Below are 17,682 nucleotides of genomic sequence, written 5' to 3' on the forward strand. Positions count from 1 at the left end.
TTTTTAGTTAAAATTTTTTGCAATCATATTGTCATTCCTATTCCACTCTGTCCGCCAAACACACTCTTAGGGTTTGTTCAGTAACATGGGAATTTTGTAGGAATGAGAATTTTTAATATGGAAATGAGAATTTCAGTTTGTCAAAATCAAAGGTATTTAACTCATGGGAAATTTTAGAATATAGGTGTTCGATAAATGCATAGAAAATTTGTTAGGATGTTGATTTTTTCTTTTCTTTTTATAGAAGATGTAATGCTAAAATTAAACTATATTAAGTGTATTGATACTAATCACTAATTATGATCAATATAATTGTATATACCAGATTCTCAAAAAAAAAGAAAAAGTAAATGAGCTAGTTTAAACTATATTAAGTTTAATTATGATTGTTTAATTAATTTTAGTCTTTGGACTTGTTTAAATTGTGTTTGTTTAATTAATACTAGAATTAAACTATATTAAGTGTATTGATACTAATCACTAATTATGATCAATATAATTGTATATATTATATTCTCAAAAAAAGTAAATGAGCTTGTTTAAACTATATTAAGTTTAGTTATGTTTGTTTAATTAATTTTTTGTATTATTAAGTTGTGTTTGTTTAATTAATTTAGTCTTTGGGCTTGTTTAAATTGTGTTTGTTTAGTAAAGTTTAGTAGTCTTAATATATTTTATATTGGTATAATTAATAATTAGTGGTGGTGATTAAACAAAAATTTTGAAAATAAAATAAAAAGGAATAGTTTATATTCGTATAAACCATTTGTTGTGATGTTGCAATTAAACAATATTTTGAGCGAAGAAAAAGCAAAAAGAAAATGAAAAGTCGTGAGCTTCAGCTTGTGGAAGAAAAACAAAGCTTGGAGTTGATTTATTTTCCCCACAAATAATAAGGAAGTAGCTAGATAGGAAAAAAACCTTTGAGGTTTTGAAAATGGATTTTATAACCAATTGCTTTGAAATATATATATAAAAAAGTTAATTTACCCAACAAAACCCTATGAAAACTGCTGTGACCGAACATGTCCTTAAACTTGTTCTAGAGCAATTTCATCATATATATTTCAAACAGATGAAGATTTAGATGTACTAACTCTGCGTCATTCATGATATATATATAGCTGCCATATTCTCACTAGCTCTCATAACGTGGAAGAATATATATGTCAGAACAACGTATATATATATATGTGATTGAATAAATTAGGGAATAAGAACATAATACATTACATAGCATATCGATACCATTGTTTTTTTACAGTTCTCTGCTGACGTCTCTCCATGCCTCCGCTCTCCCCTACAATCGAGGTTCTACAGAACCGTTGCTCCTTCTCTCCTTCTTCCACGGCTCTGGTGATGAAGGATTAATTTCAATTAAGAGTAAATGGGTTCCGATCCAACATATATATTAATTTGCAAACTAGGGTACACACGGTCATCAAAGCGATCATATTTGCACAGATCTTATAGCTGATCCGACGGCAAAGAATTTAAGTTCACAGGGGATGTAGGATTCTGTTGGAGGGCAAGAATCGGATTCAAAAAAAATTTGAATACATTTTTTGAAATAAAATACATATTTGGCAAAAAGCTGATCTCTTGTTCTTGTTTTTCTCCTGTTTTGTTTGTCTTTTACAATGTAGTGCATGGTACTGTAGATGCAGAGTTTTTTTAATGTTTTCTCTATAGATAGCTTGTTACTGTTGTATAGGGCTTCGGAGAGCGAGAGATGAGAATCACAGACAAAGTTTCCGAATTTTTTATTAATAGAAAATATATTATTAAAATATCGAGTTTCAATACCATTTGCGGTTATTTTCGATAACTAAGAAGAACGGGGTGCGTAAACCCGTCCTAGCGGACGGACCAACTAAACCCGTCCGGTGTTAAGCCCCCCCCCACCCATGCTTAATTAGTCAAAATCATCCGATAAATCGAAAAAAAAAAAAATGAAGACTCGGGACGGGGACGTCAAGCCCGTCCGAGAAAGAGAAATCGAAAAAAAAAAAAAAGTCACGGACGATGGGAACAAAAATCACCGTTTGAGGGACGGCTTAAGGCATCCCGTCCAACCCAAAAAAAAAAAAAAATACAGACGGGTTACTTCATCCCGTCCCACAACCTATTACTCCCCCTCGTTACCAATCTATCAATCCCTTTCGCAGAAAAGAAAACATGAGTCCGTCGGTGCTTCACAGAGACAGCTCCACTCCACAACGCCTCCTCTCTAGGACGGAGTAAAGCAGTCCGTCCGGATTCGTGATTTTCTCCTGTCGGCCATCACCTTCACTGTCGAACTCGCCCTCCCATCACTCAATCCATCACTCAATTAAGGTAATTTTTTAATATACAAGATTAAAATAAATTACAGTAAAAATAAATTAATTGATAATAATTTGTTATCAAACTGTTAATTACAGTGAATTTTGTTAATTGCACTTAAAAAAATGATAAATTAGGGTTTTAGGGTTTATAAAATTTAATTCATTTATAGACTCATTTGATATGGTATAAATTAATTCATTTTAATATATTTATTTAAATTAGTCCATAGCATAGAATTGATAATGTTGATAGAATTATTGTAATTAATTTGTAGACTCATTTGATATGGTATAAATTAATTTATTTAAATTAGTCCATAGCATAGAATTGATAATGTTGATAGCATTATTGTAATTATTCTTGAGATTAACTATGTACTCGCAATTATTAGATATGAATAATTCATAGTATTATTTTGACAATATTTTAGCCTAAAGTTCATAGTTCATTCATTTTGAATTTTTTAGCAATGCAAGTAATTTAGGTAATGCAGGTACTTATTTTCGTAATCTATTACAAAAATGAATTGAATTAATTAGATCTCAGGTTTATTAGTTTGTTAAGTGTATTTTGCAAGAAGTAATAAATTAGATAATTTATTCATCTCGTATTTTATTTATTTCTTAATTTATTTATTCTTGTGAGTTTTAGAGTTCTTAGATAATTGCTTAATTTAGTAATTTATTTAATAATGTGAGTGGTTAGTAAAATTATTTTTTTCAAAATGTTATGTATGCAGAATGTCAAGCAGTCGTGATGAGTGTGGCTCTTCACATGCTGCAGATGTATATGGTGATTCTGGTTTTGATTCGTCATGGTCAGCAAGTAATTTTAGCAATTTATTATGGATGCCGCATGACCAACATAAGGTCTCACGAATCCATGATGATGTAAGTTATTCCATGAATCATTTAATATTTTTTTTATAAAATGATATAACTATTTGAATTACAATATTTTTATTTTAATCAAATTGTATAACATTGACAGGATTACAGAGATGTAGGAGTGGACCCTCGAGATATCTGGACTGGGATTGAGTACCATGACCTTTGCAAACCATTCTTGCTTAGACTCGGTTTGTATCAGGTTTCTCAAATGGGTCACATGAAAATTGACCCATCACTCCTCGCTGGTCTCGTGGAGCGATGGAGACCAGAGACTCACAGTTTTCATCTTCCCGTGAGAGAGATGACAATTACGCTGCAGGATGTTTCTTGTCTCTGGGCGCTGCCGATCATGGGGTTACCGGTGACGGGTCCTTCAGACCGTGCTTGGTCTATCTTAGTGGATCAGCTTCTTGGAAATGGTACCGCAAGTGCGGTGCTTAAAAAAAAGAAGAGATCGGGGCCGAATGACGCGCAAGAGGTTCGTTCGCAATCTGGGTATGCTATAAATTTGAGAGAATTGCGTGATCAATTTGCTGGAATGCTAAACCCGGAACCGAATGAGCCTACAGAGGAGCAGGTACGCCAGTACACAAGGGCATATGTACTCGATTTATTCGGGTCTATATTTTTTGCTGATTCGTCGGGAGATTCGGTTCCGGCAATGTATTTACAATTTCTAGGAAATCTTGATTCCCCGGAACAGTACAATTGGGGTGGGGCTGTTCTAGCTTATCTCTACAGGAGCCTTTGTGTTGCGGTTCAGCGTAAAACAAAGCTTATGTCAGGGCCAACTGTGCTTTTACAACATTGGTGTTGGTCTCGATTATCAACCGGCTGTCCTCGTCCCTTAAATGATTGGAGTCCAAATTGGGGCCATCCAAACGGACAAGAGTGTCCAGCATTCGGAGATAAGTGGTGTTGTCTCCATGATTATCGCCAAGGTCACAATCGGAGTGGAGTTAGTTACTTCCGCAACGAACTGCAGAAGCTCGAAGATTACATGGTAAAATGGGAGCCTTACAAAGCGATGTTACTTGAGGTACCGTGTAAGCTGCCATCACGAGTTATTGATGAAATGGGTGTATGGCTAGCTCGTGTGCCACTTGTGCACTTTTGGATAATTGAGCATCATTACCCAGATCGTGTGATGCGACAATTTGGGTTTGCACAGGAACTCCCGCCACCACTGCCGCTTCCCGAGGATGAGGTACGCCGGTTACACAAATTTGTTCACAGTGCGAATGTGAGACTAGTAAATTGGGGTAATGTGCACCAGAATTACGTAAATGAGGCATCTAATCCGGGAGGCCACTTGGTTGTTCCAACCAGGTATTGGAGTCATTACGACATATTGCCATATCGAAATTGGTTCCAGAACAATGGCATGTTCAATATTTTCTTAGGAAAACAGTGCATAGAAGGTCTTGATGATCCCCTTCCAGAATACAGAGATGAAATTGGCGAAGTAGGGTACATTCCCGGTGCCCCGAAATCGACACGTGATGTAAGTTTTACTAATTAAAAATATTTATGAGATGATATTAGTATGTTAGTGGAGTTACATTTTTTTTTTACAGTCATTACGAGGGATAAAGATAATATCAGCAGCTATAGGATTAACGAAATCGAAGACACTCAAGAAAATAGGAAAAATTTTCCTCAAAGCAAGTTGTGGTCTTCTCAGAGATAACGGTATGGATGCTAAATTGCAAAGTATGTTGAGGGCGGCCGATCTTCCAGACAATATCGATGACATCTCAGATGGTGATAATCCTGAACCAATTCCCAATTTGCGACATTATTTAAATACGCAACTGCATCTGGATTTTTCTTTCGCAATATTTCGAAGAACTCCTCAAACCTCCGTGGCTTCTTTTTGTTGCAAAGTATTTTAAATAGGTCACAAAGTTTTCTATTGTGTACTTTTTTCATCAAATACTCGGCAATGTGTTGTGAGCACAATCTGTGAACGCACTCGCCACCATCCTCGTACCAACCACCGTATCTATCGGTGAATACTTTTTTGATCCCCATGTGCCGATCAGAAACAACGCACATGAACTTATTACCAATTACCTCTAGACGCAGCCACCTCATGAACCATCCCCATGTCTGGAAACTCTCTTCCCCGACTAATGCAAAAGCCAGAGGAAGCAACTGGTTCTCAGCATCGTAACCGCACGCTATCAGCAATCTCCCTTGATACCTACCAGAAAGGAAGCATGCATCAATACTAATGATTGGCCTGAGATGAGACACTGCAGCAATGCACGGACCGTAAGCCCACGCAGCTGCCTTAAATAACCTTTCTGTTGGATCTCCTGTGGGTTCGTGCGCAACTCTGAATTTTGTTTCTGGATTGTCTTTTTTAATTGCTTCCAACAATGGAGTGAGAAAGTCGTAAGATTTTTCCCAACTACCGAATAGTTGTGCGATTGCCAGCTCTCGGCCACGCCACAACTTGTTATATTTGGGAATTATTCCCTTGTATTTTTTACGGACTAGCCCTTTAACGCTTTTAATGGTTAAGGCAACATTCTCCCTAATATCTTCTCGTATAACATCGGCGACCATTTTTGCAGTTAATTGTGCATGATCGGTACGAGAAGCATTGGCATGGCATGTATGTGGTCCTAAAATTGTTCTAATTTCCCGCTTAGATGAAAATAATCCAGACTTAGCATACAAACGCCACGCACACCTGGTGTCCTTGCAATTGACTATCATGCTAGTTCTATTGCTCCCCGTAATTTTTACTTCAATATTCTTTTTGATGTGATAACTATTTATTTTCAATTGTAGAGCCTCTTTTGAAGAGAACTCATTACCTACAGCAAGTGTATCATGAACATGTTTCGGCCTACTGAAGAAGTTGACATCTGCGGGTTGAAATGCTGAGGTGTCATTGAAGCTTGCCACAGGGTGACTTACACCGCGGTCACTTATGGGAAAATGTTCAGCCTGAACGCGTGGTGTTTGGTGTGATTGTGTTGAGGTATCATCCCGGACATCCCCTTCTGAATCAGCTTCATTATCCCAGTCGGCGTCATCCTCACATGAGTCGGCGTCATCCTCACATGAGTCAGCATCATCACTTTGCGACACATCATCAAAATCAGTATTAGGATCAGCTACCTCCGGTGGATCGATCCACGGGCTACTCTGATTATTGTATTCTGTCTGAACAGATGGTGACAACTCGTTCACATTGGGATAAGGATGCAAATAAAGGTCTCGCCTCGGTGTTTGTTGTGTCGGATAGGGTTCAAAGAAACTGGGACCCGCATAGTTACCACTATATTGGGTCTGTCGAGGGTCTTGCCTCGGTGTTTGTTGTGTCTGATAGGGTTCGAAGAAACTGGGACTCGCATAGTTATCACTATATTGGGTCCGTCGAGGTTCTGGATTTGTTTCCGGTACCATACTATTAACGAATAACTGCGGTTGTATTTCACCGATGATTGGAATTAACTCAATGTATAAATCAAGAAAAGTATACTGGGTTTGGGCACGCATACTTTGGATATAAATACCTCTCCAACTCTGATCGCACACGATTTCAATTTTCTCATAATAACGTCGGGCTGTTGTACCAACATTAACCCGTGCATGTGCTTTTAGGTTATACTCATTCTCAGAATATCCAAGTTGGCGATAAATTTCACCTTTCACATCATACCAACCGTATTCATCAGTCACACTCAAAGAGAATCGAGGACTAATACTATACTCTACTCCTTTACGACTGTGTCGTATTTCACCACCAAAATAAATCCTCAGCATCAACATGATTAATTTTTTTTAAAATTAACCTACACAATAATGAATAAATTACATATTATTATTATTACAATAATAAAAACTAATTTAAATTAAATTATTTTACAAAAGTTGGTACAACATAATGAATTAAATTAACCAGGTAGGTCATGAAAATCATATTCAGAGTATGAATCGTATGTTATATGTCTCTGTTGGTAGTCATTATAAAACATTTGATACTCTATATAATGATATGAAATTGACAGTAACTACACAAGCCAAATACTTGTAAAAAAAATTGTAAATATAAATTATTTCATTCCATTTGCATCTCTGTAAATAATTCATTTCAATTACTAAATAACATAGCAGAAAAATTAATTGAAGAGTTACCTGTTTAAAATTTCACTTTGCTATCGTCTCTGTCTCAGTCTGCTATTAAGCTCTATCTCTATTTCTGTCTTTCGACTTTGCTATCGCTTCTGTCTGTCTCTGTTTGTTATTCAGGCGCTTCTGTCTGTTATTCAGGCCATGGTTGAATATTAATAGGTAAACTTCTTCTTCGGACGGGTTTGACGTCCCCGTCCCGACTTTAGGCATCCTATTCTGTCCTTTTTAGGCATACTGTTCTAGACATTCAATATAATGATCATACTGTTCTAGACATTCAATATAATGATCATGATCTTTGTAACTTCGCAGAATTTTCTCGGACGGGCTTGACATCCCCGTCCCGAGTTTTTTTTTTTTTTTTCTTTTTTTTTGTGATTTCTCGGACGGGCTTGACAACCCCGTCCCGAGTTTTTTTTTTTTTTTTTTTTTGCGATTTCTCGGACGGGCTTGACAACCCCGTCCCGAGTTTTCTTTTTCTTTTTTTTTTTCCGATTTCTCGGACGGGTTGGACTTTCCCGTCCCGGTTTTTTTTTTTTTCCGGTTAGGTTAGTTGGTTGGGTTAGGTTAGTTGGTTGGTAGCTTAGTTAGTTGGTTAGCTTAGGCGTTAATTGTTTTTAACCGGACGGGTTCAGTTGGTCCGTCCCCAGGGACGGGTTGTACTAAACCGTTCTTCTTAGTTTTAAAAAAAAAATGCAAACGGTATTGAATCTCGATATTTTAATAATTTATTTTCTATTAATAAAAAATTCGGGACAAAGTTTTGGTTTTCAGAATTGAACAGTTTTAGTGTTTTACACTTTGATCGGAATAACAATTATAGAAAATATAATTTAATTCAATAGAAAAGAAACAATTAGATAGACTTGGAATTGAATTGAATTTTACAGATCGGAAGAAGTAAATTAGACAGAAGAATTCAATATTTGATGGTAAAAGAAAACCCTCAAAATTCATTTAATTTACAAATGCTATTATTAAGTAAAATGGACTGCCTTTGTGCCGAAGGGGAAGAAAAGAACGAAAAGTTTAAACCAAATCAAAGGAAGACGAAAACGAAGACGACAGTAATTGTCAACAATTATGTCTGTTGGAAATGCACATCAATATCATAAATAAGTGTGTCTCAACACAATAAAATAATAATGTGCATTTCAAAATACGAGAAAATTTTATAGAGACTAGGGATAATGGTCAATCTTATATGACAAGGTTCATACGAATCAGCTAGCGGTTCAAAATAAGATATCAGTGAATCTTCTCTAAGATCACAGGTGCTCGAGAGAAATCATAGAAGATTATAGAAGATCAATACATAATTAGACAATAATCATCAAGATTAATTATAAGATATTAAAAAATATTTTGATCTCTCTATTGTACTTTTAGATATAAAAAAATATACACATTTTACGCAGATATCTTAATACACTTGTACCACAAAAACATATTCCCCCTCTATTCACATTGTAACTTGTAAATATCATATTTGAAAAAACAAGAGTCGGGTTTACGGAGCATCTAGTCATATGAGACTTCATTTTCATAAGATTACAAGATTATTTTCTCGATTTCTGATGAATTAAAATATTTGGTTCCATAGATCTAGTGAGGGGTCTATTGATCTCACCGTCTTCACTCGGTTCCTCTTCTATAGAGAATGCCATTTGCCGGAACCGTTGTATTTCACTCGGTGAGGATTGGTTTGGATCATATGCCATGCTTTGTCCCACTTTTACCCCATTTGTCAGGTCCATCACATGTCCTCCATCATTGTCAAGCGCTCTCAACACCTGAATTCATTATAAACACATTAGTTAATTTACTGGTACTTCTGACAAAAGGTTTAATGAAATTCTTCTCAGATGATGAACTTGGCAAATTAACATTTTTTGTCTTACTTGAACCATGCGGGGACGCTTAGGTGCTGAGTGGCGAACACAAGCAGCAGCTACTTCAATCATAAGATACATCTCATCTCTGGTATAATTGTTCTCTAGCCTGGGGTCCACCAGCTCTTCTATATTTCCAGTCTCCAATGCTTGCACCAGAATTGGTCTTGCCTTTGTATTGAAAAAGAAAACCATACAATAATATTGATAAATAGTAATAAAAATTGCACACTGCGGTGATAGAATTAGAGTACACTAGTCATTAGAATATTTGTGTGTTCTATTTGGTTTTCTTTTCACTCTTAGGAGTTAAGAGTAAAGAGGTATGTCAATTACAACTCGAAAAGAGGTAGAGACACTAGTGGAGAACTTGGAATTAGTGTCGGCTGTTTATGGGTATTAGTGTCGGACATTAGGCGACACTAATCGGGCTGAAACAAAACTGTAGTAAAATTAAGAGTTTGTTTGTTTTTATGTATACCCATTCAACTAAGCTCTTATCAGCAAATAGTGGTTTTCTTCCAGTTATAAGTTCTAGAAGCACAACCCCAAATGAGAACACATCTGATCTATCTGTTAGCTTCCCACTAGATGCATATTCTGGCGCCAAGTACCTGAGCGGTGACAATAATAATACAAAAAAAGAAAAAGTGTAACAAAAATTGGTATGCCAATATTTAGTTGATATATATAGATAGGCGAATGAAATGTTCCTATGAGAACTCAAATATTGGAAAAACATGAGAATACTTACCCGAAAGTTCCCATGACACGAGTTGAAACATGAGTGTAAGTGTCATTTGAGAATTTTGCCAGACCAAAATCTGCAACCTGTTGATTTCAATTATGCAATTTTAATATCCCTAAATTAATGTATTCAAGTTTGTTTTAATTTTTGACTTACTCGACATTGAAATTAATTATTGCTAATGAACTTGCTTTACCTGAGCCTCAAATGCATAGTCAAGAAGAATATTTGCTGACTTTATATCTCTATGGATTATCCGTGGATGACCTAACAAAGTGATAGCAAGAGAACTTGATCAGTTTACTAATTTCTTATGCCTAAATTGCAATAATTACAATGGTTCAGGAATAAATAACCATACAATCATCATGGAGGTAGGTCAAGCCTCGAGCTGAGCCAATGGCGATTTTCATTCTTTTTCCCCAATCCATCACTGGTACCACTTTTCCTAATTTTAAAAGATGTCAAGACAAAGAGTTGATCAGGTTTACACATAAAAGAATGGAAGTTTGACATCTTTTTCTTTTATATTTTTTACGATTATTACTCAAAGACTCTCACAATACTATTTAGATATATGTTTTTCCTTTATTGTTTCTGTTAACCAACCATTTGTTTAGGTATTTTTAGTAGCAAGTATCAAGAAAACATTTAGTTGGTTTTTTCTGGAGTACTGGTACATAACCTAATCGTCTTCCTGGTAACATGATTGTGATGCCAATTATGTGGTATGAAAAACCATAAATGCACTTACCATGCAAGTGGTGTTCAAGTGTACTATTCGGCACAAACTCATAAACAAGCATTCTATGATGCTCAACTATACAATACCCCACAAGAGACACCAAATGCCTATGATGGATTCTGCTAATGATCTCCACTTCAGCCTGAAACTCCCTTTCCCCTTGACCGCTCCCTGCCTTCAATTGTTTCACTGCTACGCACCTTCCGTCTGGCAGCCATCCTTTGTACACGCACCCGAATCCACCTTCTCCTAACAGATTTTCTCTTGAAAATCCTCCTGTCATCTCCAAGATTTCTTCGTATGAGAAGCAAGACTTTGAGCCATTGTGGTTGTTTGGGGTCCCCGGACAGTACCCAGCCTGGTAGTTCCCGTTATTAGACCCTTGTTGGTTGCCAGAGAAGTTCTGTGAGGAAGTAGATGTTCTCGGTGGTCCACAAAAGTGATCTGTGGGTGGGGTCCCTCCGTAATGGTACGACTGCTGGTACACAACTCCACCTGAAATTTCAATATTGGGGATGTCTTATAAGAGTCCATTAGTATCAGGTCCCAACAAAAGACTTAAGGATAGCATTTGGTATCATCTCAAATGTCAACAAATGAGAAACAAAACTTTGCATAGTAATTCTGCTAGAAGCAGTACTTAATTCTTCAATTTATTTAAATCCTCATACCACTTGTACCCAAAAGCAAAAACTAATTAATTCCATTTGATGTGCATCACAATCTTAAATGTTAATTCTCTGACGCAAACAATGCAAAGATAATTACTTGACTTTGTTTGTTGGTCTTGGCTATACACCAAAACATTAAGTTTCTTCTTTTTTCTCCCAAGCAAGCAGAGAACGGCTACTAGCACTGAAATGGCACCAATTACTATAAACACTGGACCGATATGCATATTCGATTTATTTGTATGTGAATTTTTTGTTGAATTAGAGTAAGGGGAAGAGTGAAATGGTGGTGAATAAATGGACGAAGAAATCGGAGACGGCGGCTTAACGCCAGGCAACCCGGATTGTGCATTTGCTTGCCCTGCTGGAGGGGTTTGCTTAGGAAGGAGCTGAATTACTGGAGAGTTAATTGAAGTGTTAGATTGATTAGGAGGAAGTGGAGTTGAAGCATTTGCTGGTGTTATTTGGGATGGAGATGTGTTTACAGGTTGGATTGGTTTGCTTTGAGGGGTCTGCGGGGTTAGATAAACTGTTGTAGGTGGTGTGGGTGGTTTTGAATATATATTTGAATTTGAATTGGGAGGGGGAGGGGAAGAGGAAGGGTTTCTTGCATTGAGTACGATAGGAGAGGATGGGTTTGATGTTTGTGGAGGCAGTGGAGGTGACAAGGATTTCGGCGTTTCTGAGGATTGTTGAGGAGGCGGTGTATTGTTCAAATTTGAATTTGAATTATTGGGAGGAGTTGGAGGTGTTGGAATGTTTTCTTGTCCCGGTGGTGATGGTGATGCTTTTCCATTGGAGCCTGTATTTAAATTTGAATTTGAATTTGAATTGTTGGGCGGGGGAACAGTATTTGAGCTCTGGGTTTCTTGTGATGGCGGCGGTGGGACCAATGGAGTTGAAGATGAGGTATTAGTTGGGCTGGTATTGATGATATCTGATGCATTGTTGCTTGAATTGGAATTTTTAGCATTTCCTGAGCTTGAATTCGTCGCCAGAGTCGAACTTGACATTTGTTGTATATTTTTGCTTAATTTATTTTCAGAGTATGAATGGTTCTTCTCTTTGTTCTAAGTTTAGAATGTGATTTTGGCACCTTGTTTACACATGTATTGACTTGCAGGCTTCAAATCCTGTGCAAAAAAATATGTTTTCAATAAGATGAACCAAAAGAATGTTGCATTGGATTTTATTGTAAATTGTTCCTACCAACAACTTCATCTTAAAACAAAAATGTGCACAAGGATTTAGAATATCTTTATAAAGTTTTGTAGAAATTTGCAATGTGAAACTAAGATATGTTGAAATTATCCTATTCAAGAATACTATTGGTTCAGCTTAAGGAAAAATATGTTACAATAAAAAGCTTTCCTGTTCTTCTCACCAGTAATAATTATCTAAAAAATCTCAAAGTTGTTGTCATGCAAAAATTCCATGAAAAAACCAAACATTTCCTTTTCTTTTATTTTCTTTCACCAAAGTCCATTTAAATAATATACATCAAAATAACATAAATTACACATAGAAAATTGTATTTGTAATAATAATAATGATGAAAGTAAAAAAAAAAAAAAACAAAGAATTATGAATGGCTTTGTTGAAATACTAACGAAAAAAAGACATAGTTTATTCTAAATAATTTACTTAACTAAATAACTTGAACAGCTTCCTTAGCTAAATTCTCAAAACTAAATACAAATTGTAAACTCAAGAGTATATGAAGATTGGAGAAGAACCTGAATCTTCCTACTAGTAGATCCAATGATTTGAAGATGCAGAGAAATACACAAAGAAAAGTAATAACATGAATAATGGCGCAGATTGAAACTATCAACTCTAAGACAAGAAAATGGAAATGAAGTTGTACATGTCATGCTAAAAATAGAAAAAATCTAGAGCAGAAATTTGGTTTTGGGGCTTAATTTACCACCCTTTAGCAGAAACAGAATGACTGAACTGTTACCAAACTTTCAAGTTTGTTACTACTGCAAGGTTGATTTGTTACAAAGCATATCATATGGTAAAACTAGGTTCATGTCTTGTTTATATCAGTAAATGTGCAGTGCCTAATTGGTACCAGTCTGTTTCAATCTCCTATAGCATTTACTGGATTCAATGGGAAGGTGACAGGACTTGATTAATTGTGATCATGATTTTGTGTTTGCTCTGTGTGTGGGGGGAAGGCTGTAAAAAGACACTAGAATATGTAAGAGCATCTACATCTCTGAAACTAAACTGAGTTTCTAAATAACTGTTAATCACTTTTTAGAAATTAAGGTCTCTAAAGTTTTTAACTCTCACATTCCTGAAATTAATTTTAGAGTTTCTATTAAGTCACATCAGCAACAAATTATAAAGGAAAAATAATTTGATCTAATCATTTGGTCAGTATAGAGTATATAAACAGTTTTTTTAATAAGAAACTTTACTGTATAGTTTCCAAATAAAAAAAACTCTCTCACATATCTGAAACTATATTAGAAACTGCCACATCAGATTAAAAACTCTGATATTTTCAGAGATGTAGATGCTCTAATATATAATTTTCAAAGTGTTCATACAAATTAATAGAGATATTTACGGAAATACGTTGTCATGTAAAAGCAAATGTGTGTATATATAAATGTATATATATAAAGAAGAAATTGTTATTTTTTTTTTTTTTAAAGTTAGTGATTTTAAATATCTACTAACATTTTTATTGATAGAAAACGTATTTATAATGAATATTCTAAAATTTGTTCAATTTTAGAAAAAAGAAGTTTTATGTTAAATCTTACCCTAATTATGCAAATATAGAAGGATAAGTAAACAAAGGCAGTTATTTACAGATCCAAATGATTTGAACATGCAAATTATGATCTAAAGAAAGATGCATTTGTCTTTTGTTTGTTTTTGCTCCCTACTTCGCATGTTTTGCTGGGTGGCAAAGCGTAAAAGGCTACATGGTGCTAAATTTTTTCTCATTTTATTTAGTAGGGTTAAAAAAAAATCTATTTTCAATTGTTCTTTTTTTTTTTTCTCATTCTTATTTCTATTTTTAATGTCTAAAAAATCGATCAGAACCCGCTCAATATGATCTTTATATTAAAATGTACTTGGAGACCAAATTATATATTTTTAGATAGGTACAAAATTACTATTTTATTTTAAAAAATAGTATAAAGTTTTCAAAATATATAAAATTTTGTCTAAAATCACATTTTAATAAGGAGATCACGTTAAATGGTTCAGATCAACTGTTTAAATTTTAAAAATAAAAATAAAAATATGAGACATTATTGGAGCCCGAAAACAATGAAGCATTTTGACTCTACTCCTAAATAGAAATAGAAGCCAAAGTTTGGTTGTGTCGAAGTGGAGAAATTTTGTACTGAAATAGGAGGTTAAAAAATAGAATCAATTTTAATTATTTAAAAAAATAAGCACTATTGGTTTGTTTTTTTGAAAAAAAAAGCTACACCGATCGTAGGGAGAATTTAAATTTTATTCTGAACAATCTACATTAGTCATTTCTACTTATTTCTTCCTCCATCTTGTTTTTTCTAAAAAACAAACCAATATGACTTGTTATGTTAGAATAATTAATATTGATTCTATTTTAAAAAAAAGTCTGAAAAGTGGCATATGAATATGAAAGAATCCCTACTTGTAAAATTTGGGGGTGTTTAGTTTATTTTTATTTGTAAAATAAGTCGATTTTTAATTTTTACAGGGACTTAATTGGGTTCTCCAAAGTTAGAAATTCTTATTTAAACAGATCCCATATTTGAGGCCCAATAGAGAGTATAAATTTGATGAGAAACGGTTTGGGGTTTTTCTTTGTTTACTAAGCCCACGCCAATTTTGTTTCTTTTCTTTCTCTTTCTCTTTCTCTTTCTCTAGATAGATAGAGGTAATAGTCTACACGGGGGAACCACTTCCCTCTTCATCTTATTCGTATCGCAATCTAGGGTTAGGTTTTCCGAAATCGACGAAGAATGACAGCCATGGATACGGACGTAAACATGGTCGCTGTCGGAGAGAGCTCTTCGTCTGTAGCGTCGTCTTCGGCCAAGAAGACGAAGCGATTCGAGATCAAAAAGTGGAACGCTGTCGCTCTCTGGGCTTGGGGTAATTTTTTATTGACTTTCAGGATTGCTTCTTTTGCTTTTCGATCTGTTTCTGTTTTGAACGATGTGAATTGCTGTTGCTTAATTTTAGGTATAGGTACAGATTTGAGCAAGAACTCGGAAATTTAGGAATTCTTTAAAAGAAATCTTAGAATTGTTTATTCTTTATATTTTATTGTGATTCAGGGTTACGGTCTGGTCTTTTTTTATGCAAGGATTCTTTTAAATTTTTGTTTTAGGTATGTTTTATGATATCATGTTAAGTGATCTTGATTAATGTTTTGTTGTTGTTTATTTGATGATTGTAGATATTGTGGTGGACAACTGTGCTATATGCCGAAACCACATCATGGATCTCTGTAAGAGCTCTCCTTCCTAGTTCCATTTTGTATGACCATTTAGGGTTTTGCTTTTTTTGTTTCTTTTCTTGTGATAATTTACTTTTTGTATGCATGTAGGCATCGAGTGCCAGGCCAATCAGGCTAGTGCTACCAGTGAGGAATGCACTGTTGCTTGGGGTATGTTTTATGTTTTTCTGTAACTATAAAGTGATTCTGGTTTTGTTTAGTTTATTTAATTTCATCACATTTAACAGTACAGAAATGATTTGTTATGTAAGTTCTTTTTAAGCTGATGTTGTTTAATGCGCTTCCAATGTTTCAAGGAAATTTCAATTCTGATATAACTTTAGTTGCTATAGAACTAACTACTTGCTAAGCCTTTGTCTAGAAAGTTGCAAAATATAGTTCTTCAGGTTACACTTAGCTTTGGATTTCCAAGTAGAACTCGTGGGTTCTTTATTTTATTTACCTCATGACATGTCCTTTTCTTAGACTTTTGTACCTCTTAAGTTCCAAAAATTGAAGTGTGTATTGTGTAGTCAACTTAGTATGCATCAATTGTAACGGCCCATTGCTAATGAATTTATGTTGGTGTATGTCCAGGAGTCGATTAATATATAGAGATTTTCTATGGTCTGAACTTGGCCTGTTTTTAACATCCTTTGTTACATTAGCACATGGTACTTGGGTCGCATCAAATTTGATAGTTTGGATAGTCATTGATATAAATGATATGCGTAGCATGTCAATGAACCTTTTTTGGTTCTGGTACTTTAATGACTTGATTGACCTAAAGAGCCTGAAGAGATTCTGCTCCATTTCTTCAAGTTTTCTTTGTACATATTTGCAATTATGGGGCCTTCATGGTCCTTCACACATATTATATTTGCTTGCTTCAGCATTTAAATTCATTTAACTATTTTTTTTGTTATAAACACAAAACAGGTGTCTGCAATCATGCATTCCACTTCCATTGCATTAGCAGGTGGCTCAAGACTCGTCAAGTCTGCCCTCTTGGTATATATATTTTTTCACAGTTTGCTTCTTTTTTTCTCCATCTTGGTATATGCATTTTAAATTTGTTTATTTGTTTTTAACCCCTTTGATAAATGTGCAGATAATAGTGAATGGGAGTTCCAGAAGTATGGTCACTAGATGTGTTGGATTCTGCAATTTTACAAAGGACCTCATGAAAAAAATATCATCCTTTGTTTTGAACGACATCAGTTGTTTGTTTGACATTGTGCTGTGATCTTTTTAATTAGTTTTATTGTTCTTAATTGATGGATTGGTCATCTATGTTTGTCGCCTTAGAACGATTTTTGTAAAGTATGAGAATGCTTTAATAGTTGTTTCCTCTTTTCTACAAGAAAATTTTAGAACGGTAGCCTTAAAATTCTACTAGTTCACAGTGTTATCAAAGTATGAAAACAGCATGAAACCTCCTTTTGGTGTCTTCTGTAGATTGTTCGGTTTATGTGCAAGAAAATCAGAATAGCATCAAAGGCCTGTTGATTGTTTACAGAAAGCAGGGACTTGTAATCAATTTATATTCATTGTAGTTTATTATTTTGGCATAGTTTGAAACGCATTGTTCCTAGATAACCAATCAAGCACAACTAACGTGGCCAAGATGCAAGTTTAATTCACTAAATAATACAGTTTAACTCGCCCGTTATCAGTGTTGCACCTTGATTATTCTCTCTTATTAATATCTTATCATTCCCAAGTCGTTCAAATAAGGGCTGGCGAAATTTTGTTTTACTCGAAATGCAATGAAATACTGTTACCTAGAATGGAAGC

At 34.9% G+C, this 17,682-nt stretch overlaps 3 protein-coding genes across 3 annotated transcripts; 2 read left to right on the forward strand and 1 right to left on the reverse strand.

Annotated features, from left to right (window-relative positions):
* The first annotated feature begins 3,068 nt into the window (after positions 1 to 3,068).
* Positions 3,069 to 4,740, forward strand: LOC144544276 (serine/threonine-protein phosphatase 7 long form homolog). The gene is made up of 2 exons (XM_078292735.1): positions 3,069 to 3,218; positions 3,319 to 4,740. The coding sequence occupies exons 1-2, from the start codon at positions 3,069 to 3,071 to the stop codon at positions 4,738 to 4,740; spliced, it is 1,572 nt and encodes a 523-aa protein (XP_078148861.1).
* Positions 4,741 to 8,903: 4,163 nt separating this feature from the next.
* LOC144544277 (proline-rich receptor-like protein kinase PERK13) lies at positions 8,904 to 12,439 on the reverse strand. Its single transcript, XM_078292736.1, has 8 exons — positions 11,524 to 12,439; positions 10,765 to 11,250; positions 10,372 to 10,458; positions 10,207 to 10,277; positions 10,017 to 10,093; positions 9,744 to 9,876; positions 9,272 to 9,433; positions 8,904 to 9,163 (listed from the first exon to the last, which is right to left on the reverse strand). Exons 1-8 carry the CDS (start codon positions 12,437 to 12,439, stop codon positions 8,930 to 8,932), a joined length of 2,166 nt encoding a protein of 721 aa, XP_078148862.1. The 3' UTR covers positions 8,904 to 8,929.
* Positions 12,440 to 15,230: 2,791 nt separating this feature from the next.
* LOC144544015 (RING-box protein 1a) lies at positions 15,231 to 17,296 on the forward strand. The gene is made up of 5 exons (XM_078292440.1): positions 15,231 to 15,539; positions 15,847 to 15,897; positions 15,997 to 16,056; positions 16,825 to 16,896; positions 16,997 to 17,296. The coding sequence occupies exons 1-5, from the start codon at positions 15,407 to 15,409 to the stop codon at positions 17,032 to 17,034; spliced, it is 354 nt and encodes a 117-aa protein (XP_078148566.1). The 5' UTR covers positions 15,231 to 15,406; the 3' UTR covers positions 17,035 to 17,296.
* The last annotated feature ends 386 nt before the right edge of the window (positions 17,297 to 17,682 follow it).

Source organism: Carex rostrata, chromosome 26 (assembly GCF_964058835.1).
Source record: "Carex rostrata chromosome 26, lpCarRost1.2, whole genome shotgun sequence".
NCBI classification, from domain to species: domain Eukaryota; kingdom Viridiplantae; phylum Streptophyta; class Magnoliopsida; order Poales; family Cyperaceae; genus Carex; species Carex rostrata.